At 39.5% G+C, this 24,395-nt stretch overlaps 1 protein-coding gene across 1 annotated transcript in view; it reads right to left on the bottom strand.

Moving 5' to 3' along the window:
* The window catches only part of apba2b (amyloid beta (A4) precursor protein-binding, family A, member 2b), a 70,884-nt gene that overhangs the window by 4,915 nt on the left and 41,574 nt on the right, over window positions 1-24,395 (bottom strand). The window contains exons 3-8 of the mRNA XM_079454410.1: window positions 19,548-20,741; window positions 15,236-15,316; window positions 13,854-13,893; window positions 12,869-13,014; window positions 6,339-6,425; window positions 1,797-1,982 (exon numbers count right to left, since the gene is read on the bottom strand). Coding sequence (XP_079310536.1) covers window positions 1,797-1,982; window positions 6,339-6,425; window positions 12,869-13,014; window positions 13,854-13,893; window positions 15,236-15,316; window positions 19,548-20,699 — 1,692 coding nt within the window. The 5' untranslated portion in view covers window positions 20,700-20,741. The remainder of the gene's footprint in view (window positions 1-1,796; window positions 1,983-6,338; window positions 6,426-12,868; window positions 13,015-13,853; window positions 13,894-15,235; window positions 15,317-19,547; window positions 20,742-24,395) is intronic.

The following is a 24,395-nucleotide window of genomic DNA, read 5'->3' on the forward strand; positions in this document are numbered from 1 at the left end:
CGCCAACTGTCTTGTGCCGGTGATGGTGTTCATTATGAAATTTAAACACGCTGGTCTATTTCATGCACTGCGACTTCTTTCAAATCCTAGTAAGTAATTTTCTGTGGCAGTGGAAGAGGTGCAGAATGCAGTCTATTATATTGGCCTGTCAGCACTAGAATTTTAACAAGGAAAGTGAGAAATAGTTCATTCTCTTTGGTTTATGACTGAATGCCGAGCCATGGCTTCTGCTTCAATAGTATCTAAATCAGTCAAATGTATCTAAATCAGTTGTGATAACATCACAAAAAAAGGCACACTGACAGCGAGCGGTCTGGTGTTGTTGAGAGAACACCAGTATTTCAACTAAAGGTTAAGGAAAATGAACCCAATCGTTGTTTAAATCAGTGGTTCTCAAACTTTTTTGTTGTAAGGCCCCCTTTGTGTTGAGTGCATCACTTTGCAGCCCCCCAAATAAAGATTTATGATCTTAAACTTAGAATTTTACTAAACCAAAAACATACAGTATGCAGTTATACAATGCTGAAACATCAATTCTTTCTTATTTTTCTGACGTTTGATTGCATAAAATCTACGATGAATTTATATATTTCATAAATTGCTACGAAATCGGTCCTTCCCCGGATCCATCTTGGGGCTCTCAGTTTGAGAACCATTAGTTTAAAGTAACTTAAACCTTCTTAAAAAGGGCTGGTGTATATGCAGCCCAGTGTTGGGTCAAGAAAGGCCTAACCAAGCTGCTAGGTTAAATTAACAAAAAGTTGAACCCAGTATTTTTGGTTTAAACAACCTTGCATAAGTTAATTTACAACCCAATAGTTGGGTTTGTCTCTTTTTGACGCACTTCTGGATTAAAAAGAACCCAGGATTTTTTTAAGTGAAAATGTCCGTATTTGACTCAGCAATGAGTTGATTAAAAACCCAGCATAGTTCATCCAAACCCAACAGACAGTTATGAGTTGAAGGAGATCAGCACATTTACACACGAAAAAAACGCTCGGTAACTTTTCGGCCAAAATAATGAATAAAAAGCAGCCAATAAGAGTCCAGCATAGAAGGAAATTCCTTAACAGTTTAAAGCGTCCCAGGTTGAGACATCAAGAAAGCTGGCTTATAAAATGCCAAGAGAAGGATTTTGCTAAGTGTTGTCCAAGGGTGACTTGAAATAGAACGTAGAGTTCATTTCTTTTGAATAGTTTTAGTCACAACATAATTCTCACAGTTACAACTATTATTGCATGGTTTTATTGAAGTTTACTATTATTCTAAAATATTAAAATATAAATAATGAGTGAGTGATCCCAAACTTTTGACCGGTAGTGTACATATTCTGTGTTAATTGAACTGGGTTTGTGCTTTTTTGAAAGTATCCCAGCTTAGAGTGCATTTTAAAATGATTTAACAGTTTAAATTACTGATGCACACAACATGTTCACATCTTTATGAGAAATCAGATATTTATGGCCATAATGAAGCAGCTTTTGAAAACAAGCTTAATAAAAAATAAGGAAGTGCAGGGCTAACTAAAAATGACTCATTTGTGAGCGCGCACAGACACACATTCACACATTCACACTCATTGGCTTGTATATCAAAGGGTGTAATTAGACAGCATGAGTGAGGAACAACTGCAATGCAGAGGAGAGTGTTGTGGCGGAGAGAAAACTCGGACCATTAGAACAGGATTGTGTTAAGCTGGAGTCAGAGTTTCTGGTGAGACTGCTGTCTGGGTCGCAGATACATCTGAAGCTCCCGTAATATAATGATATATAATATATATATTTATCCATACTTACATCCTCTGACTCAAAGACATGGCAGATCATTTTGTACTGCTTCTTGCACTCAGGAGCTCCAGGGGTGGTTTCGATGCAGTCTTGTGAGGCGGTGCGTGGCATGCGACGTCTCGCCATCAGAACCACAATGTTTCCGATGTCAGCGATGTATGAGATTGTGCGTAATGCATTATCCATCATTGTCTCCTACAAAATACAAACAAAATAAGCATAGTTACTTAACATTCTGTAGCGAAGCCCTCAAGCACATTTCACTTGACAGGAGCAGAACAAAGATGGTTCACACAAAAATTATTCTGTCATTATGTATTCATCATAACCTGAATGACTTTCTTTTTGCCATGGAATGCTTAGAGAGATAGAGAGAGAGAGAGAGCTTTTTTTAAATATTTGTGCTCCTTTCTATGCTTTTAATTGCTTGCTGAAGAGTTCAAGCAAACAAAAGCACCAAAGACAAAGAGAGGCTTCATTCATTTTTAGGTATACTGCTGCTCTTAAACCATTTCTTTAACATTGAAGTTCATCCCATTCTTCAGCATTTTGATCCAATTGGACAACAGTACATTTTCTTAGCAAGAGCTCCCTTGAGAGACCTGGGGTTACGTTTCTACCCTTACAAGGCACAATGGTAGTATGCCTTTCGGGAAGCCTCACATTCATTAATCTTCCCATTTAGAACATTCGTAAAAAACTCAAAGCTTACAACCTTGGGTAACTTGAACAGATATTTAAACAGCAAGTTACCACAACCATCCTAGCGTTCTAACAGTAAGATGACCTTGACAATTTAACTCAGTTAAATAGCTCTCTAAGACACTGTGTGTGTCCTCAAAGAGTCTAATATTCAATGCACAGGATATCTGAGTGTAAGCATGTATAAGACGCACTCTGTTTCATATACAAACATCATAGCCAGCAGAGAGAATTAATGGATCATATACATCTGACATCTCTTTTAGCCTCCTCAGCAGGAGCATAGGGTAATTTTCTACAGCATTTCCATTCAGTCCGCACACTGTGGGGAACATCATGTGTTGCATATTTCCATTTAATAGCAGCTCTTCTTTAAATTATAGGGCCCAATGTAATGATCTGTGTTTACTTCAAAGACTGGGAAACACATTGTCAGGCACAAGCTATCATTGCTACTATCATTTATCATAAATATCTCATCTTTATTTTTATTTTATGCATATATTTGTTGTTTGACTATAAGCCATCTGAGAAACAGCTCTCTATTCTAGTCACTCCTAATAACTACATATGCATTTCCTACAGAAAATAGCAACACTTTCAAAGCTAGAATAGTGTTAAAGAAAGGTAACATTATATCGTAAGCTTGTGGTTTTTTGTGTTGCTTTGCAGTTGTCATGACACCCAACATGCATGCTGATTTCAGTCAGCTACATGCAGGAACCAACACTAGTTACTGTGAAATTAAATATGGTAGAATACAAGGGAGCTGAAAAACTTTGATTGACACAAAACCCATGTTGCCAATATTTTTGTACCTTTATTTCTCGTAAGTGCATATTATGTGGTGTAATTTAAAGCATCCTGTGGTTAAATTTTGCATGTAAACTTTAATTTATTAGTAAGTAAATTCAACGTTGTGTCGAACCGACAGATTGGGTTTGATCTTGAAAACCTATGAACTCTGATTGAACCTTTTTAAAAGGCCAATGAAATCGGCGAATAGCGCGGTACGCCAGTCTCCGCCCCTACATAGGGGTATAAAAGGAAGATGGCACATACATTCACCTTTTGGGCTGAGAAACCTGGGAAGGATACCCGGGTCGCTGCAGCGTGCAAAGCGTTGTGGCATAACGGACACAACTTCTCATCCCACCATCAGGGAACTGAGGTTACATCTGTAACCAAGACGTTTCCTTTCTGTCAATCTCTTGACGTTGTGTCGAATTGACAGATGGGGTTCCTTTACGAAACGCCACTGAGCTTCGCCGTATCATGACCAGGACGAGAAGAGTTGCCACTTGTGGGCATACAGACGCCTAGTGGCGGAGGCCCTGGCCTGAGTGATAGTAATCCCAACCTAGGGGCAGGTCAGTCAGAATCTCCATGACCTGTCCAGGAGCCAGACGTAGAGGCTCCAGAGGTCTGGTCTCAGGTGCCAATGCGTGCCCGTCCTCTGAGAAAGCAGGTGCTCCGTCAGGGGAATCGGCCAGGGGGTATGTCGTCAGAAGCGTCAGCTCTGAGAACCATGTCTGAGTGGGCCAAAAGGGCGCAACTAGCAGTTCTTGATGTCCCTCCTCCGTGACCTTGAAAAAGTGCCACCTGTGCAGGGAGGCTCAGTGGTGGAAAGCTTACTTCCGCTTGCCCTGTGGCCAGCTGTGCAGTAAGGTGTCCCTGCTGAGGGGGACCTCGGTCAGGGCATACCAAAACGTGCTCTGGGCGGTGTCTAAGGAGGTAACAGGACCACCTGTGTCTGCCTGAACTGCGGCGACATGAGCTGGACAGCAAGGGGTGGAGTCACCACTCTTCATGGACATAACCTGCCAAGAGAGCGCATTGGCTGTCCAGTTAAGGTATCCCAGGACGAGTGGCCCGTAGGTATTCCATTGTGTCGCAAGCTACGACATCTGCCATGACCAAAAATGCCACCCTGGCATTGATGAAGCCCACGGCAGAACCTCTTCAGAGCAAGCCAAGCAGTCAGCAACTCCAGGCAATTGATATCCCACTGCAGGCGGGGGCCCAAAGCCCTGACACTGCATGCCAGTTGCGCAAATCCCCCCAGCCGAGCAGGGAGGTGTTTGTCGTTACAGCGATGCATCTCAAACTGCCCGAGCGGGACTCCAGCCCGAGAAGAGAACATGTCTGTCCAAGGGGCCAGGGTGTGACAGCAGCAGGCATGATAGGAACGCTCTCCAAGGAACTGGACCCTGGAGGCAATGCTGAAGTGCTCTCATATGCATCAACACGAGCGGAACACTGCCACTGAAGATGCCATATGCCGCAGGAGCCTCTGAAAGATTTTCAGGGGGACCACTGGTTGCCGCTTGAGAAGTAAGAAGCTGCACAGCACTGACTAGGCACGTTCCGCAGTGTCATGGTAACAGAGTCTAGTTCCACAGTGAGAGAAGAGCTGCTCTCGCAGGGGAGAGCTTCTTCTGTCCCAGCTGACCCCCAGGCCCTATGTCCGAAGCACAAGGTCTCTGTGCGTACACAACAGATATGAGGAGATGGTTGAGGATACACACACTCAACTCCCCAAGGGGAGGAAGAGCCAGACCGAAGGGCAGGACTTCGCACTGAAATTCTCTTGAGTCAAAATATGGGCGCCAGGCCCTGTAAACGGACCCGGTATGTGACCGGATGGGGTAGGTGCCATCCCGGTGCGACTCTTAAAAGTTCAAAATAAACTAACCAAAAAACATTAAATAATGTAACTTTTTTTTTCTTATTTGATTTTGTCATTTTATTCATTTTTTATTATAAAAAAATTGCCCGACATTGTTTATTTTAATTCATATTTTTTTATTTAAATTATTTCATTGCTATTTTATTTATATTACTGATTTTAAATCACATTAAATCATGACAATAAATCATTATTCAGATGTTATATTATATTGAAAAAAAATATTGAAATGACTATATAAAAATCTAGTTGTAATTTATAACTCGATTTTTAGGTCAGTTCAATATAATTAAGTTAACAAAAAAAAATGTCAGTTCAAGTGCAAATTCTGTATTTGGGCTGATCTATTTGCCTTAGTTTAATTCTTTGGATCTTTCAAATGTTTAACGAATAAAAATATTGTCTCGCAAGCAGTGTAATGAATCTTTAACACCCGCCCAACAGAGTTAGATGTGACAGTCAGTGTAAGGACAGACACTGCATTGCAGCACATAACAAAATGTTCGTGCCAGCCTGCCCACTCACTGCTGTTCAGTTAAAACTCATGTATACACAATGGCACATACACAAAGCCATTTTACTCAGTACCAGGGCTATAGATGTACTAACAAGCATTGCCTAGCATCCATCGCTCCCCACCCTATGTTTACAATTACACTGGCAGTGTGAGAAAGAAGGAGCTGTTGTCAACAGAAAATTTGCCACAAAGCTGTGAAGACATGAAAATCCCATATGTCATATGACACACATCCCCTTCAGCAAAATATACTTAAATATTTAAATTACATATGATATTAAATAAAAAGAGCATTTGTACATTGCTTTTCTCCAAATATAATTAAGAATTTTTTTCTGTATTCCTTTTATTGCATTACATGTTTTCAGTATATGACTGTCGAAATGTTTATCCATCGACACAGGTTTTATTCTCCCTCTGAATCTAATCTCATTTGTTTTTAGAAATTGTCTTTGCCAGGAATAAAGTCATTGTAAAGTCTGATTTGTTTGGATTGATGAGGAAAGCATCCTACAATTCATAATATTATAATCAGTTCACCTGTGGTATTAATATGCTTGTACTTACTCCGCCATTATTATTTGGGTGTTTAAAATTGTATCACGATACCTGCAGCGGCAGGCAGCCAGATGTTCAAACTCACCTGGGTGTCTGCATTCAGCACTTTGATCCTTTGAGTTGAGATGAAAAGATCCACCTCCGTCAAAGTCTGAGCGTCTCCCTCTGGGCTCTGCAGACAAAAAGAGCAAAACCAAAATTATGAGAAAACACATTGGGTTTGATCAAGAGGCCACAAATGTACTCATGCTATAACTCATGGAGACTCATGAGAGGACCTCAAGAAACAGAACAACCTCTTAAACCCCTCATGAAAACATTTTAAATGCTTATTCATAAATCATGCAATAGAGGAATGCACCAGAGGATTCCCATAGTCATGCTTTTTGCTTAACCTCTGTAAACTGCCTTACAAATGGTCCAAACAGAAAAAATAAGCATTGTTATAATAAGTATTCACAGAGTCTCTCAAAATTAATAATCAATTACTGCTTGCTGGTAAGGGATCTCACAATCAAAAGCTTTCAGTAGATAAAAGCATCAATACACCTGCAATGGGTCACAGTAACTTAATGAAGTGTGAATCAAAGCCCACATCTGAGAAACACAGTGAGGTTAACAGACCGACCGACAGACAGACAGACAGACAATAACCATCAGCTGTACAGCCCCCTGTGATAAACAGAAGCCATGCAGAGGCCTCAAGTGATGGAATGATTGACACAAGACAGCAGGGTAAAGGAAACAGAGGCAGGATGAGAGACATTTGGTGCAGTGAGGTGGAGCACAGGGTGATACAACGTGCCTTGAGATGACGACAGACGTGTAAGTGAAATAATAGAATGGCAACACTTAACCAGCTGTCAGACTCTGTCCAAGAAAGAGTGCCAGACATTTACCTGTCGGACAGCACATTTCTGCTCAAGTTAAGGCTTTTGTTTTCTGCTACGGAAATACAGAATATTTCATGTGGAATGGTAATGCACGGGGACTGTAAGTTACATTTCTATGAAGGATTAGCAGTACTATAGAGAAGTCTATGTGGAAAAAAAACTTGGCATTTGAAGTTCATATATTTGCCAATAAAGAGGCTGGAATTCATGGGTTTCAGACACGTAACCTATATGACGTGGGCGAAGTCTGGTGGACCTAGCACAGCCTCTATGTATACAGTAAAATAACCTATTAGGACTTTAGATCCGAGGCCACAGTTTTGTAATTGTTTCACTCTGTTTAACAAATCCTGTTCTTAGATTAATATACCACACCCACGAGTTTCCAATCCGTGCCCTTAGTTTTGTAAATAGTAGCATTATTTTTTTTAATCTGTACCACAAATACATAAACTGTACTCACTCCTTCAACATCCATTCCCGCAGTTTTGAAATTAAAATCTTGTGCATTACATTTATAGAAATTGATTATAGAAATTAGAATTTATAGAAAATACATCAAATAATTTGTATTTTTTATGGTTATAATTGTAATGTCAAGATTAAGTACAGAAACAATATATATTTTTATGAATTCCCTGTTTATTTATTAAAACTATTTGTTAAAGGTATGGGCATTTCACCTTATTTTCATCAACAAACAGCACCGCTGTGTGACGTCACGTGAAACCCATGAAAAGGTTCACTGTGATTTGGCCAATTTGTTTATAGCCCTAGAACAAAATCCTTGTCAAAGAAAACGGTCCCAATCCTCTAACAATAACTCCTAAAATCAGACGAAAATTATTATTTGATCAATAGTAAGTGGCACTACCTCATGACATGTTTGTGGAGACTGTGCCTGGCTTCATGAGTGAGACAGCAGGTCCTCATAGATCCCAGCCAGTGAGATCTAAAGCTTCATTTCACTTATGAAACATACACAAATGATGAACATACAGATGGAGCAGATGGTAAAAAAAGGCTTTTTCTTATTGGTCCGTTTACTTTATTTTTTTCTACACACCGCCTTTTTCTTGATTTTGGCTGCCTTCTGTACCCTCTGGGAGGCATTCGGGACAGTACACGGGTCGTCACACACAGGAGCAGCAAATAGGCATGGGGGTAAAAAATATATAAATAAATACAAATAAATATGATTAAAAGAACAGCCAAAAACAATCAAACACAATGTCTGCATGCCAAGTGTGGCATGTGTGTTCAATACACAAACAAACCCAAAATGCAGCAACATCCCCCCGGCACACACATACAGCAAATCATAAGACATGCAAATGTGGGTTTGGTTATTGAATTAAATAAATAAATAACTTAAAGTCCCCCTAATCCAGAAAATGTACTTTTAAATGTTGTTTGAACATATCTGTGTGTCATGAGTCTGTGTACAGAACCACCCTAGAATGATAAAAATCCATTCATTTTTTTACCCCCAATAAACCTCAACTGTCCTCTTGAACGAGCTGTTGGCATTCTCTCAGATACTTGACGTCACATTGATTGAGCCGTCCCTAAGACTGCTGATGGACCCTTCTGTCTCCGCCCTCATCGAGTTTTACAATGTCCGCTATTGTTATCATGCTGGACTTCTTACAGTAAACTACAAAGACATAACGCGTTTGTGCATTCACTCATAGAAAGCGTGATTAAAACTTGTATATGACGCGTTTGTCCTGTGTATTTTTACTTTATGTGTACTTTACACGGGGCAGTCATGGGCTAATGGTTAGAGAGTCGGACTCGTGACCAGAAAGTTGCCAGTTCGATCCTCAGGGCTGGCAGGAAACGACTGAGGTGCCCTTGAGCAAGGCACCTTACCCCTACCTGCTCCCCGGGCGCTGCAGTGATAGCTGCCCACTGCTCCGGGTGTACGTGTGTTCACCACTTGCTGTGCGTGTGTTCACTACTCACTGGATGGGTTAAATGCAGAGGTCACATTTCAGGTATGGTTCACCATAACTGACAAATAGGTCACTTTCACTTTTTACTTTTTTATAAAAACGATGTGCCGGATCATGTACTACTCTCACTTATACAAAACAATGTGATGGTTTTAAATATTGAGACAGTGTTTCTCATTCGCTTCATGACCATTCACCTCAGTTTTGTTGTTACTGGAAGCACCGGCTCACACAACCCTGTGCTTCTGCAGGAAAGGCGGCGGAGACCAGCAGTTCATTTGCATTTTAAAAGACACACACCAAAACAGCCTGTTTTTCCTCACAGGCAAAAATGGAAATATAGGTGCTCTAGAACTGTCTGCTTTACTAAATTCCTCTAAATTTCTCATTTTGTGTTGAATACTTTTCCTATCATGGTAGTTATTAATGTCCCTGAAATGTCAGTTGCTAACATTTTTCCAAATATCTTTCTGTGTGTTCATCAGAACAAAGAAATGTATACAGATATAATTTTCGTTTTTTTTAATCTCCATAAAAAAGTCCCAACTTCTAATAAAAGTTCTAACTTTTACAGCTTTGTAATGCATAAAGCACTCACTACAAAGCAGTCATTTACAGATTTAGTTCAACCAAATTAAATGAAAATTCTGTAATAATTTATTCCCCCTTATGTCTTTCCAAACCCACTTTCCTCACTCACTTTTTCCTCGTACTGGTTTAATACGAAAGAATATGAGGGTGAATAAATGACATCATTTTTATTTTGGCTGAACAGTCACATTAAGATGCACACTCAGATATCTTGGTCTATTCATTGTAAGAATCTCACAACAAATGCAGAGTAGCAGATTCTCAGTTTATCATCTTGTGGCATATTGTGGCTTCAGGAAGAACAACAGCTCTCAGAGTAAACGTGATGGGATACTTTGCAATGCTTTATGTTCTACATCCCAACATAATCCTAAACAACACATACCGCATTTATAACACAACTGAGAGTGTATCGAATGAACATACAATACATAAACCTTGCAATACAAATGAGAGAGACGGTCAAAAGTGTCTTGAAATATCTCGATAATGACACTCATTACAACCCACATATTCTGAGTTTTTGCTCCCATTCAGCTCCCACTTGCACACTGTTCCTAACTGTTTTCACCTCGAGTCTTTTACATAAGTCGAATGACAACTCCTCTATTGCCAAATTCATCTGCTAGATGATCGGTGTCAATGATTTCCTTTTTAACACTACCCATCGCCGCAGAGAGAGAGAGAGAGAGAGAGAGAGAGAGAGAGAGAGAGAGAGAGAGGAGGCGATGAATAAACAACACGAGACAGTGGAGCAGAAAGAGAGAGAAAAAGAGCTTGAAGAGAGCTTGAGCTTGGGGGAAGTGAGAGCGTGAAAGTGTGGGCAATGAGGGTTGCATAAATACTGCATCACTCTACGGGGGATACACCTCAATAAAACATTAGGCTTTTTCAAAGTTTTCCTGCCTAACACAGAAAAGCCCTACATCTTGCTTTCCATGCCGACACGCAAAATACATGATGTTTGTTCGTTCACTAAAATCTCAACCAGCTAAGCCACTTCCGCTGAGTAAATTTTACACCAAGCGTTAACTATATTTTTATTTAGAATAATAAGCCTCGAGTAAGTAGCCTACAAGATAAAGTGTTTTTTCATATTTGTTTCTCTATTTTGGTTGTCGATGTATGGCGTAGTTTTTGGATAATTTAAGTGCATCTTGAAGCAAAAAACATCTTCGTTTCCTATGGACGCTACATACACCAGATGTGACAGAGCTGACAGAGATTTTCAAATTCATTATCTTGTTTGCTACCACAGTTCAATTCAAACTCACAAATTAAACATGAGTTATAATGCATTCACATTTCAGGTTTATTCAGGTTTCAGTGTTTCTTCTTTAGATAAGTGAGGACTCACTCTGTCCTCAGGCTCTAGAATGACATACTGCTCACTCAGCTGTAGACAGACACAGTATCAACTGCAGAGAGCAGGAGAAGGTGTGTGAGCATGTTAGAGTTTACTGTGTGTATGAACCAGATATGGAAACCAAGAAAGGAAAGAGAGGGGATTGTGCGACCTATCTCAACTTTTGAGAATCTAGCCACATAATAAAACCAGAGATAGACCAGAGAGACAGACAGAGAGAGAGAGAGAGAGAGAGACTGGTTGTTGCCATGGTTTCATTTTGAACCATTTTTGGCATTAAATGGATGTCAGGAGAGCTTGGCCATTGGTTTGGCCCGCCGAATGAGGTATAGTCCTATTAATTATTCACAACGGGTCCAGCCGACAGAATTTGTGCATATGTGTCCGTGATTCAATGTCCTTGCCATACTGTAGATATGTTACTAAATGTGGAGCACCTCATGTAAAATTAAACACCAGCTGTTGACCAGGAGAACATCACTGCGGTTACAACATGCTAACTGTCTCTTCCTAAAGTAGCATACAATACAAGAGGGAATCTAACTAAGGATAAAAGACTACTGCTTGTGAATCTAAATTCCATCTCAATACTTCATTTTGTAACAGTGTAGGCTTGGCACTACCATGTTGTATACCGTATGTATCATGATTCAATGTATTAATGTGTGTTCTCATTGCTGAGAACATTCAACAAAACACAAAATCTCTAACACACAAACAGGTGGAATCTACACAAATGCTTCCCTATTGAAAAAAACGCCCATGCTGGTTAGTTTTGAAGCATGGTTGCTTGTTTGAGTTGGTTTAAGCTGGTCATATGATGGTTCCAAGATGGTCCTAAGCAACTAGCTCTTGCTCGAACCAGCCCATAACCACCTCAGGACCATCTTAAACGAGATCAGGACCAGTTTAGGAACGGCACATGACCAGTTTAAACCAGCTTAAACCAGCTCAAACCAGCTTCCAAGCTTCAAAACATACCTAACCAGCACATGGTCGCTGTTCTTCTGAATCCTTGTGTGTCTAAATTTGCAAATTTTTTCAGGACACTGAATAAACACTGTACTTTTTAAGTTATTAAATATTGTGTTGACCAACACTTTTTATTGGTAAGATAAATATTACTTGTATGTTTAACCTAGTGACAAAAATAAAGGGTGATAATAAAACAAACAAAAAATAGAGATACAAGGATTTAGAAGTACAGCAGCTGTTTTTATAAACAGGGTTGTTTTATTTCTACTTTCCGACTGAAGTGCAAATTTATGGTCAATTCTTAATAACAAAATAGACAGATATGGGAATTATTCAGAAATCCAACACAGTCTCACATCAATGCATAACTATGTTACGAGGTGAGATCCTGAGATTGAGAAATCTGTTCTGCAACAAAAAAGGGCCAAGCGTCTGGCCCAATTATTCAAATATAGTACTAATAAAATAAAAAAACTTACCATTCCACAGTATTAGTGTGCAATGAGTTTTCGTTTTATTTTGTTGCTACTGTCTGTTTGACTGTACCACATCTTCTTTTAAAACACTTGAAATCACTTGAATGGTTCATGTACCATGGCAACACGGGGGTTTTCTATGCTACTAATCGGTAGGAAGAGGGATTAAACTCCTACACCACAGAAAAATAATCCCATAACTACTGATTAGTCAACAAGTCCTGAGGTGTAAACAAAGAAATCTCATTTGATCTCATTTTCCACTGAGAAATGTGCAATACCACCATCTCTGTGCTTGAGAACCACGCTCAAATAAGACGACAGTCTTTGGGCTGGGAAATACAGAGGGTCTGTACCTTGACCCGGCTCACGGCCTCCTGAGCTTGCATCATCCTAATGTTTTTGGACGGGTTCCTCTCTGACAGGAGCTGTGTGGAGCCCAGGTAGTTGGCAGCAAAGATAATCCCATCAATGAGGTCCTCAGGCTCGCATGGGCCCGGCACTGTTTGTGAACAAGCATTAATAATTCATTATTGAAGCTATTTGTTGAGTCGCCACCTCCTCTGTACAGCTGATAAGTTATATGCGTGTGGGCTTATCAGGCAAAAACGTAACGTGGGGATGTAGTGTGTGTGAATGCTTGTGTTCCCACTATGAGAGCTGATAAAATTTAACTGGATATAGACGCAGGTTTGAAAAGCAAGAGTGAAGGTGGCCGTGTGAGCAAAAGTAGGGAGTATTCTGCTTGTGTGATATGGAAATGTGGACATCATGACACTAGTCGAGAGACATATTATGTTGCCATCATTCAGGCGTGAGGTTTAAACTTGACAGCCTTCTATCACTGTTTAACAGAAACCAGAAATTACTTTCTAAAAAGCCAAGACTGCAGCAATAAATTGATGTCAGTTTTTCCTGAACTAGCACACCGGCTTCTGCACTGCTGCAGACTAAAATCTAAAAATAAACTTTCTAGAGGTCAATCAATTGTCCTGCTTTTTAAAACTCTTATACTGTATGTGCTGTAGAGGCAGATGGAGTCCGTGAGCACTTCTCTATATTAGAACTCGGCAACATCCACTTATGTGTGTTTGTATTAGCAATCATGGCCCTCTAATTGTCTCACCAATGGCCATCAAAACAGTTTACAGATTCTGCCAACATTTCAGAATGTTAATCCACTGAGAAATAATAGTAGCTTTCTACAGCGCAAGCACTTTAATCTCCTCATTCTGTGATGGTCTTTTAAATTTGATTTGGTTTTGAATTGATTTAATTTTAAAAGACATTTTGGGCAAATTATCAAATGCAGAAAAGAAAAGAAATGAGACGTTCACTTACCATCCACAAAGCTGGGAAATGAGGCCGTCTTTTTTGTTGGCTAAGAAACAGAAAACATGTTTGATGTAAGAAAAGGGCATGAGATATGCATACCACACATTTATTGAAGTGTTGATGATTCATCCAAAAATGAAAATTCGGTCATCATTTACTCACACTCTTGTCAATTCAAACCTTTAGGAGTTTGTTTCTTCTGCAAAACACAAAGTACATTTTTAAGAATGTTGGTAACCTGCACCCATTCAATTGCATTGGTTTTGTGTCCACACAACAGAAGTGAATGGGCGCAAGAGCTGTTCAATTTGTTACCAAATTTCCTCAAAATATCTTCTTTTGTGTTCTGTGGAAGAAAGAAAGAAATGGTTTGAAATGATGACAAAACTTAAATTTCTGGGTGAACTATCACTTAAGTCCTATTAACTTTCAGAAAGTGGAAGAAAAACAGAATTGTTTGGTTTTGTAAGGAATATGAAACTTAATAGTGTAACAAAATATTTTTTAATACCATGTGACAGTACAGAAAAATACATCCAGATCCAAAAATGGGCCTGATACACTATAATGTGAGAAAAGCATTCAGTGCTGAATACTTTCAATATACCTTAACGAATAGTTTGTCCTATTGGATTTTTTTGCGACGTGGTTTTTTCTCATAAAAAGAAAAAATATCTCTCACACTTTCATCATATTTATTATAAGACCTTGAAATTCTTTAACAATCCGAGTATGAACAGCTTAAACATTTCATGATGGTTTAACAATAAACATTCCGGACTCTCACAACCTTAATTCAATGTATTCATTTGGTTAAGTGACTGGCTACCTCCTACATGTGTCGTAATTGAAGCTGTTTTCTTAAATACAAAATTTATGGCAGCAATCACAAAAAATCTAAAATCCTGCATTGAATATGTTCAGAAATGACCTTGGATGCTCGCTATAAGCCTTTTCTGAACATCTCTTTACCCTCCTTGAGTAACTGCCCAGACAATCTCCCTCATTTTTATGGCTCTCGTGTACAGCGGGGCTCTTATGGAGGTTACGTTGCGCATAAAGAATGTTTATGGAAGCATTTGAACAGGAAAGTCAAGGCCGAATCTCCCGCTATGTGTGTATATACATCACAGCCAGGGCATGAAAGGGCAAAGCCAGATATTTTGCTACATCAACACATTACATGGGGGAGGGAGGTGGTGCTGTTAACAGCATAGATTGACTGGAAAAAAACAAGAAAAATCTGAATGGAAGCAAGACAAAGCAGCAGTGATTAAAATGACAGGGTGGCATTGACTAGAACAGCTTTGATGGAAATATGTGGTGATTATGTGGGTGCATACTGTCAGCTATTGATTGGATAATGTGTTGTACGTTTGCAGGCTCACCTCAGGGACATTGTTGTTCTCCAGCGGTCCATTGAGATCTGACCTCTGTTGTTTCCTAGGCTGTTCTGCACTATTGGACACCTACAAAAATATGGAATTAAAGGAAGTAAATAAACTAAAGACCAAAAACACAATATTGTCGTTGTCCAAATTTGGTGTTTTTCAAGAAATCGAATAAACACTGTACTTTTTAAATGACCAAATACTGTGTTGTCAAAGTTGACAAGCCTTTTTATTGGTTAGATATCTAAACATTCCGGTGACAAACAGAAAGGGTGACTAATAATAATGATTTATGGCCAAAATAAACATCATGAAATATGATCATACGAGGCTTCAGAAGGACAGTAGCGATATGTTGCAGCATGACTCTCTGAACAATTTTGTGCTTTCCAGAACCAAAAGATTGACGTTAACAGAAACACAGAGACTGATTTCTTTAAATTAAAAAAATGTTAAACACAGCCTTCTGATTCTCATTCTGATTAAAAGAATATTATCAAATTTTGTCTTTAAAGGAGGATCTATTTTTTGGAGGATCTATTGACAGAAATGCAATACAATACACATGTGTTCAAAGGTGTTGAAGGATCTTACATAATGAAGAGTTATGATTTTATTACCTTAGAATGAGCTATTATTTATCAACATACACTGCGGTTCCCCTCGCACGGAATTCACAATATTGTTTCTATAGGAGCCCTTTACGGACACACTGCTCTACAGAGTGCGTTTCCGTAATATGTAATTTCCTTCGGCAAAGAAGAGAAAATGTTACGACATCTTAGTCCTGTGACAGCCGCCATAGTGCTTCAAAAGGGAGGGGTGGAGTGAGCCTTTGGTTGCAGTTCGTGTCCTAACCACTAGATACTGCGAAATTACAGTTATCTAACTGAAGGGAAGTTTAGGAGTATTCCCCTGTCTACTGCACATGAGTACATTATTATTTGATGAAATTCATGTGTTGCATCACAGAATAAATTGCCCAAAGGCAATGAAGAAGCAGGAGGCCAAAAGAACTTTGCAAGACATTCAATGGACAATTGAGGGAATCAGACTAAATCGCATATCATCACTTAATTCCTCCTCCTTTTTTTTGAGTAGCGAATATGTTACCTGGGAAATAAATGACTGTCAACAAACAAATCTTTTTATGGCTATGAACGGTAATGAGGTCCGCTTCAGACAGATTAGGCCATGGTGTGAAGTATCTACTTACTAACATAACGCTTAAAAAACTCCATAGCAGTGCATGTGTTTTGAAAAATACTGTTTAAGTTTGCTAGGAGAAAATAAACATAAAAGAAAATGAAATATACAACACTCACACAATGCACCCGGTCAGCATTATGGATAAGGCCTTAACAAGTTTCTTAAGTAATGCTTTTTAGCGTTGAACATTTGTTTATTCCTCAACAATGAAAAAGGATGCATAAATCATAAATCATTAAAATGCAGGAGTATAAAGAAATGCTTTGATCAGGGTTTTCTATGATGTCTGCGTTGCAATGAGAGAATTTCATTTCGATATTTATCTCATCTGCTCCAACTCACTGCTCAAACTGAGAGCTTCTCTTAAAATGAACAAATAAATGACAATAATAAATCACTCTCTACAATAGTTTTTTGGAAGAACTTTCAGAAAATGTTATGCAAAAAATATTATTATAAAAATATTATAAATATTATAAAAAAATCACATTCAAAGCTAATCTCAGTTGTCTTGATGTTACTGAGGTAAATATTGGTCACAAAGAACCACCAGGTTTTGTTTTACTCCAAGTCCAAAACACTGCTGCATTCAATACAAAAGTAATTCCCGTGGCTCATAGAGATATACTGGTTGACATTCTAAAACGATTTGATCGGTCTGTCAAAGGACTTACAGTAATGTTATATACAATGTTATAATGTGGAATCCACAGCCTCAGGCAATGGATTTGTGATTGGTTTGTGTTCTAAAGTGGGCGTCTCTAATCCTTGAAAGTAACTGCAGGAAGGGTGCATCTTGTGAATGGTTGTCTCAGATAATAAAAACTGTGTTGTTTTTACGAGAAATGGCAGTCCATCTCCCTCCAGAACTCTCACTTCAAAGGACCTGCCCTTCTAAGTGCGTAGGGCACATGAATGCGATTGGAATTCCCCCGAAGATGTGAAAATCAGTTTCTTGCATAGATCAATTGATTCACTTTATAAGTCACAAGGGGCAGCGATTACTTTTGTGTCGAAAAAACGTTTGTGTTGTGTTCTTGAAAAAAACAATGCTACCCACATATTTGCTTTACTGGGGGTGAGTAAATTAACAGCAATTTAATTTATGTAAACTTACAACACAAAAAATTTAAAATACAACTGAAACGACAATATCCATTTGAATTGTATTTCATGAAAAGCAAAAGTACTGGATGCAATATTTGTGTATATGTTTTAATATATGACCTACACTCACCTAAAGGATTTTAGGAACACCATACTAATACTGTGTTTGACCCCCTTTCACCTGCAGAACTGCCTTAATTCTACGTGGCATTGATTCAACAAGGTGCTGAAAGTATTCTTTAGAAATGTTGGCTCATATTGATAGGATAGCATCTTGCATTTGATGGAGATTTGTGGGATGCACATCCAGGGCACGAAGCTCCCATTTCACCACATCCCAAAGATGCTCTATTGGGTTGAGATATGGTAACTGTGGGGACCATTTTAGTACAGAAAACTCATTGTCATGTTCAAGAAACTTTCAAGAAACAATTTTAAATGATTCGAGCTTTGTGACATGGTGCATTATCCTGCTGGAAGTAGCTGTCAGAGGATGGGTACATGGTGGTCATAAAGGGATGGACATGGTCAGAAACTATGCTCAGGTAGGCTGTGGGATTTAAAGGATGCCCAATTGGCACTAAGGGGCCTAAAGTGTGCCAAGAAAATAACCCCCACACCATTACACCAACACCACCAGCCTGCAAAGTGGTAACAAGGCTTGATGGGTCCATGTTCTCATTCTGTTTACGCCAAATTCTGACTCTACCATCTGATTGTCTCAACAGAAATCGAGACTCATCAGACCAGGCGACATTTTTCCAGTCTTTAACTGTCCAATTCTGGTGAGCTCGTGCAAATTTTAGCCTCTTTTTCCTATTTGTAGTGGAAATGAGTGGTACCCGGTGGGGTCTTCTGCTGTTGTAGCCCATCCGCCTCAAGGCTGTGCGTGTTGTGGCTTCACAAATGCTTTGCTGCATACCTCGCTTGTAACGAGTGGATATTTCAGTCAAAGACGCTCTTCTATCAGCTTGAATCAGTCGGCCCATTCTCCTCTGACCTCTAGCATCAACAAGGCATTTACACCCACAGGACTGCCGCATACTGGATGTTTTTCCCTTTTCACACCATTCTTTGTAAACCCTAGAAATGGTTGTGCGTGAAAATCCCAGGAACCTGAGCAGATTGTGAAATACTCAGACCGGCCCGTTTGGCACCAACAATTGCTTAAATCAACTTTCTTTCCCATTCTGACATTCAGTTTGGAGTTCAGGAGATTGTCTTGACCAGGACCACACCCCTAAATGCATTGAAGCAACTGCCATGTGATTGGTTGATTAGATAATTGCATTAATGACTAATTGAACAGGTGTTCCTAATAATCCTTTAGGTGAGTGTATAAGTAACAGCAACAAGAAAACAGCATAAAATTAACAAAATGCAATAAATAACAGAAATACAAAATAATAGCAGAAATAAGGATATGGTAAAAAAACTCCTATTTATACTTCTGGAATCTGGCCCTCAATGAACGGTATAGGCAGTGGGGATCTGTGCCTATTCTTCATGGAGCTTAGAAATCACAAATATGTGTTTAGCGTGTCATGTCAAAATATGTGTTCATCACGTCACATGAACCTATGTGATACTCGCTTTGACGAATGTGTAATCAGAGTTAAGTGTTTAGTATCTTTTATCATAAAGACTTTCGATGCGTCTGCAGCAGGCACATATTTTGACATGATGCACATAAGTTCATGTGATGCGCCGAACAAGTATTTTGACATGTTTTTCCGAGCTTCCCATTACTGCTTCCCCTGAAGAGGAGGCACCGATTGCAACTGGTATAGGTAATAGCTTTAAATGTAACATGGATGAGGGGTCTAGTAGTCTAACATGTGAATACATTTGCCAAATGTGTCTATTGTATATTTAAATATTGAATGTTTGAATGAGATCTAAGAATTATTTTTAATCCTTTCTTGGGCCTTACATAGTTTCAAGATTTATTTCAAATTTAAAGGCATTCACAGCTCATGACAGCTCTGTTTACCTGCTCTCTCACTTGATCCTGCGTCCTCCTCTGTCTCTCCTCAGGAGTGTGAGGCCGTACCTTAAAGCTCCTCGGGAGTTCAGGGTTGTGTCTGGCAGAGGGAATATTGAGGGATTTGGGTCTGCCATCATGACGGTGTGGCTGAGGGTACGGGGCGGGATCGGGTTTGGAGCGCATCTCTGGCTGGTACCCACTCGGTGCCGGATCGGGTGAGAGTTCCTCTGGACTCTGATCAGTGCTGCTGCTAAGACTTCCCATACTCATACTCATCTTAATCTCGGCCACTATCTGATCAATGTCCTCCTCTGCCTCCTCTCCCGCCTCTCCCTCCATACCTTTATACCCCCGGTAGGGTAAAACACGCATAGAGTTTCCATTGTCCTCCGTGGCGTAGTAGTCGCTCGTGTAGCCTTCTCTGTCTGGCACCACTGGTGGTTCATCCTCTTGTTCAGGGCAGTACTCCTCACTCCCCTCAACATCCTGTCCTTCCTGGTCTTCACCTGGGGGTTGGTCCTGGTGGGGATCTGGGTTACACTGGTGGTGGTCAAGGACTGGTTCAGGTCTGCCGTCATACACCTGTTGGTCAGAGTCCTGCTCGAGCACTTCGCAACGTACCTCTCCATCACCATGTCCATCCTCGTCTCCCTCCACCCATTCCTCAACTGCTTCCTGGCAATCGTCTGTATCCGGAGGTGGCGCCATGCGACCATCCTCTTTTACATACTCAGGTTCATTACAGTCCATGCCTTCCAGGTAACTGTCATCCTCGGGGCAATATCGGATGTAATATGTCACACCTTCATCCTCCTCTGGGAGTCCTTCGTCATAATCATCTTCCTCTTCATCAGAGGTGTTGTTGGCGTAATCTGAGCTAGAGTCTCCATCCAGGCTGTCCGCGTGGCTGTGGTAGTCTCTGTGGGCGTGGTCTGGGGTGGTGGGCGTGTTCGGTCTGCTGTCTGCCAAATCAGACTCGTCTTGGTTGTGGTAGTGGTGTTGTGAAATCTCGGAGTCCGGACGCGCTACGTATTCCTCCTTGGGGAGCTCATTGCTTGGGTCGTTTGGGTAGGGGGCGGGGCAAGAGCGTGGAGGTGAAACGTGAGGATCTGCTGTGGACATGCTGCCGTTGGTCTCTGGCCTCTTCCTCTGAGCCATTTAGAGTCGCTTACAAGTCTATCATCACTGGAATCCTCAATCCTGCCAAAGAGAAAGATATAACCATCTTAACAACAAATATACAATAACAAAAATACACAAGTAAAAATTGGCCAAAAGGCAGAGAATGATTTAGTTTTTGTTGTGATTTTCCCTTGGGAGTAATTGTAAATAACTCAATTGTCTCAATTGTCGCTGTCTACGCTGTGAGAAACCAGCAGAGTGCAACAAGAATGTCTATTGTTGCAAGCCTTAAATACTAGGACTGTTAAACCATGTCAGCATTGTCACCCGTAGCATAAAGCCGATGCATACAGCCAAGTCTTTGTGTGAATCTTCAAGAAATATTGCAGGTTTACTGCAACACTAAGAATTACATTGTCTTTGAAATTGTATATTCAGTCCATGACTCATTGCTCTGTTATCATGTTTAATGCATTTGTAGCCATTACATTAGATTTGTTTGGCTTTGACCTTATTCTGTCTTCAGCGTATTCTGACTTACCCTCAACCTCACATTTATTATTTTGAGCAATAAACTTCTTCACTAAAGGTATCTTATGAACACATCTGGTGCAATTACAGTTCTACACAGGGTGCTCAACCGTACAAGCAGAGCTATACTGTCTCAACTGCTTTCCTCATTATGATCAGATTAAAAGAAACACTTTGTTTCAAATTCAGAGTCCTCACTGTCATCGACATTTACTACTGTTGAAAACATTGGGAAACAGCATCAAAGAGCACTAAATACCAGCATACTGCTGACTAAACAAAAGTATATCTTGATGTGTGGCACAAAAGAGCTGAGCGACACCACTTCCACAGATTCAAGCCTCATTGGGGTGTATTGATCTCTGAGAAGATGCAACATCCCTCATATGATCAATTTCAGTCATTAAGTCTGACTAATGTTAATTGCACACCTAGTCCAACACCATCATTGAATAGCTCCAACTGAGTGGTAACACCTTTTCTCAGTCTTGATTTTAAGCAAACTGCCTAATTAAGTCATCTGCACAATAAACAACTGGTGCCATTATTGACATCACCCGGGCAATAGCAGCGTTGTCGATGTGACATTTTCAACCAAATCTTGAAATAAACAATTCTCAGAGAATGTATTCATTACCAATTTGTTGAACCATCTGTTTAAATTTTACTAAACTACTGATGAAAGAGTCCAGCCATTAAAAAATTCAGTTTAAGCATGAGTTTTCTTTTTTAAAGAGGAAAAAATGTATAGGTTATGCTTGTGACAAATAGGTGCATGTTTATGAGAGACAACATACTTTTTTAGGATTTCTGTGAATTAAAATGTGCAAACCATAAGCAATTATACCCAATTAATGCTGAAGGCATAGCTTTTTATAGAACATAAAATAGTTACTATATTTTGTATTTTTATGTGACCATTGCATTTATGAGGAATAGGTATGGTTATGGATGTGACAATTCTGTTATGGATGTGACGATTCACTTAACCTGACTAAAAATACAAAAACTTTCACACGGGTATGTATACCATCAAATATTGAAATCTTTTACAACTGAAGGTTGACATTTGCACGGAATTGCTCTTACATTTAGTAAAGAATTGCATAAGTGAGATGTTAACTAAACATAATACCAGTTCAAAACATTTCACAATCTTGAAATATTGAAAAAATCCCACGCGCCTAAATTGCAATAAGAAAAAGTGTGAACCAGCAAATTGCAGGATTTATGTTTTTTTGAGATGATTGTGCAAGTTGACAAATTTCACACGAAAAAGGCGATTAGAGATCAATGCTGGCGGGGTGAAACCTGACAATAGATGCTTTTGGCAAAAGCAGCATTATCACACAGATTGTGAAATTCACATCAGACATGGAATGGTTCAGTCTCGTAGATGCTCACAACATTGTCATGTTGCCATCGGCAACAAAAGCTCACAGAGGAAGGTTTATTGCCTCTCTCCCTTTTGTTCATCCTGCCTCTCTGTCTTTAATTACGCTTTCCATCACCAGTTATTACAACTTCTCATTGTGCTTCTGCTCCTTCAAATTTACAGTCTGTGTGTGTGTGTGTGTGTGTGTGTGTGTGTGTGTGTGAGGGTGACGCTGCTTAGATTTATAGACTTTGAATCATCCACAAACAAACAGCTGGTTTTAATGGTTTTTATACATTTTTGCTACAGCATATCCAACGAATATCACCGTTTGAAATCCTGATCAGCACTCAGAACAAAAGCTCTCAAAGGAAATCACACTTTTGCTCTCTACCTGCTCCTGTTATTGGGGAGTGTAAAACACAAGTATGTACTAAAAGAGGCATTTAAGAGCCCTTCCCCACCTTCAATCGATTCAATCCCATCTGATACTCTGGGAACTAACGGCAACTGCCTCCCAAGGGCACCCCTGACCATTCACCTCATTGCTCAGTCATGAGCCACACCTGCCTCTGTTAGTGCCCTAGGCAAGATTTTTGATTGAGCCCCCTATAAAAATCTTATTAATGCAAATATCTGAAAATGAACTTCTTGACCAAAAGAGCCAAATTCTTGACATCCTATGATAAATAGGAAGTAAATTAATAACAAATAAAACATTTCTAATAAAAATGTTCTAATGACCTACTCATTGTTTGAAAATAATGGGGATTTGTTTTTTATGGTTTTCTCAATAATACTGTATGAATATTGAGTATTAGAATATAAATATATGAGCTCATAAAACGAATATTTCATTATTATTATTATTTCGATTAAAATGAATAAGATAACATTTTAAAACGTTTTGTCAACCTCTGCGCAAATGCTGTGGGGACAAATAAAGGTTTTTTGTTTCGTTTTGGATTTCTTAAATAAATAGCGTGTGCTACTCACAGTGCCAGTTAACACACTTAGCAGTTTACTTAGTTGAAAGCAGTCAAACACAGCACACAGTGTCAGTGTTACCAGTAAAATTGTTTCAAATAAGCGAACCACTCCGATCGGGATTCACACTTAAAACTGGTGATGTGTCCAGCATGGTAAGCAGGCACGCTAACAACAAGGCCACAGGCACTAACATGAGTTATGAGCATCTCTTGAAGTCATGGAGTGAAGTTTACCTGCACAGATCACACTATCTAGTTTATGTTACACATGCATAACTAACGCATTAAGATGATTAATTATAACCGCGTCATGATGCAAGAAGCTGTTTTTGTTCTCTCGTCTGGCACCACTCCGGTCATTTTGTGCCCTAGGCAACTACCTATGTCGCCTATGCCACGGGCCGGCCCTGGCCATACCCAAGTATAATGTCTGGAGTGTGGTTAACCATATATATCATGTAGCATACGTGTCATTTCCATTTACTGAAGCCGAATATATTATCATGCCAACGACGAGACTGTTGGGGAAGATGCACAGGGAATCAATCTCGCCTGTCTGGAACTATTGGGATTATATCTATTTATGTGCAATGTGTTAAATATGAATAAAAGGCCCAGAAAGCAGCACAGAGGACAATATGCTAGAAAACACTTAATTTTAATTCTATTTATATCTCCAGGTTATTTGGGTTATACCTGTATACATATACTGTATAATTATTCAGACACTTTCAACATATTTCATATTATCACAGTTTATTGGCTGTAGTTTAAAAATTATTATAAAATATGATAAGAACTTGGAGTCAGAACAAATACATATTGATAATGTCAGAT

Source organism: Barbatula barbatula (assembly GCF_947034865.1).
Source record: "Barbatula barbatula genome assembly, chromosome: 1".
In the NCBI taxonomy this organism is placed as follows: domain Eukaryota; kingdom Metazoa; phylum Chordata; class Actinopteri; order Cypriniformes; family Nemacheilidae; genus Barbatula; species Barbatula barbatula.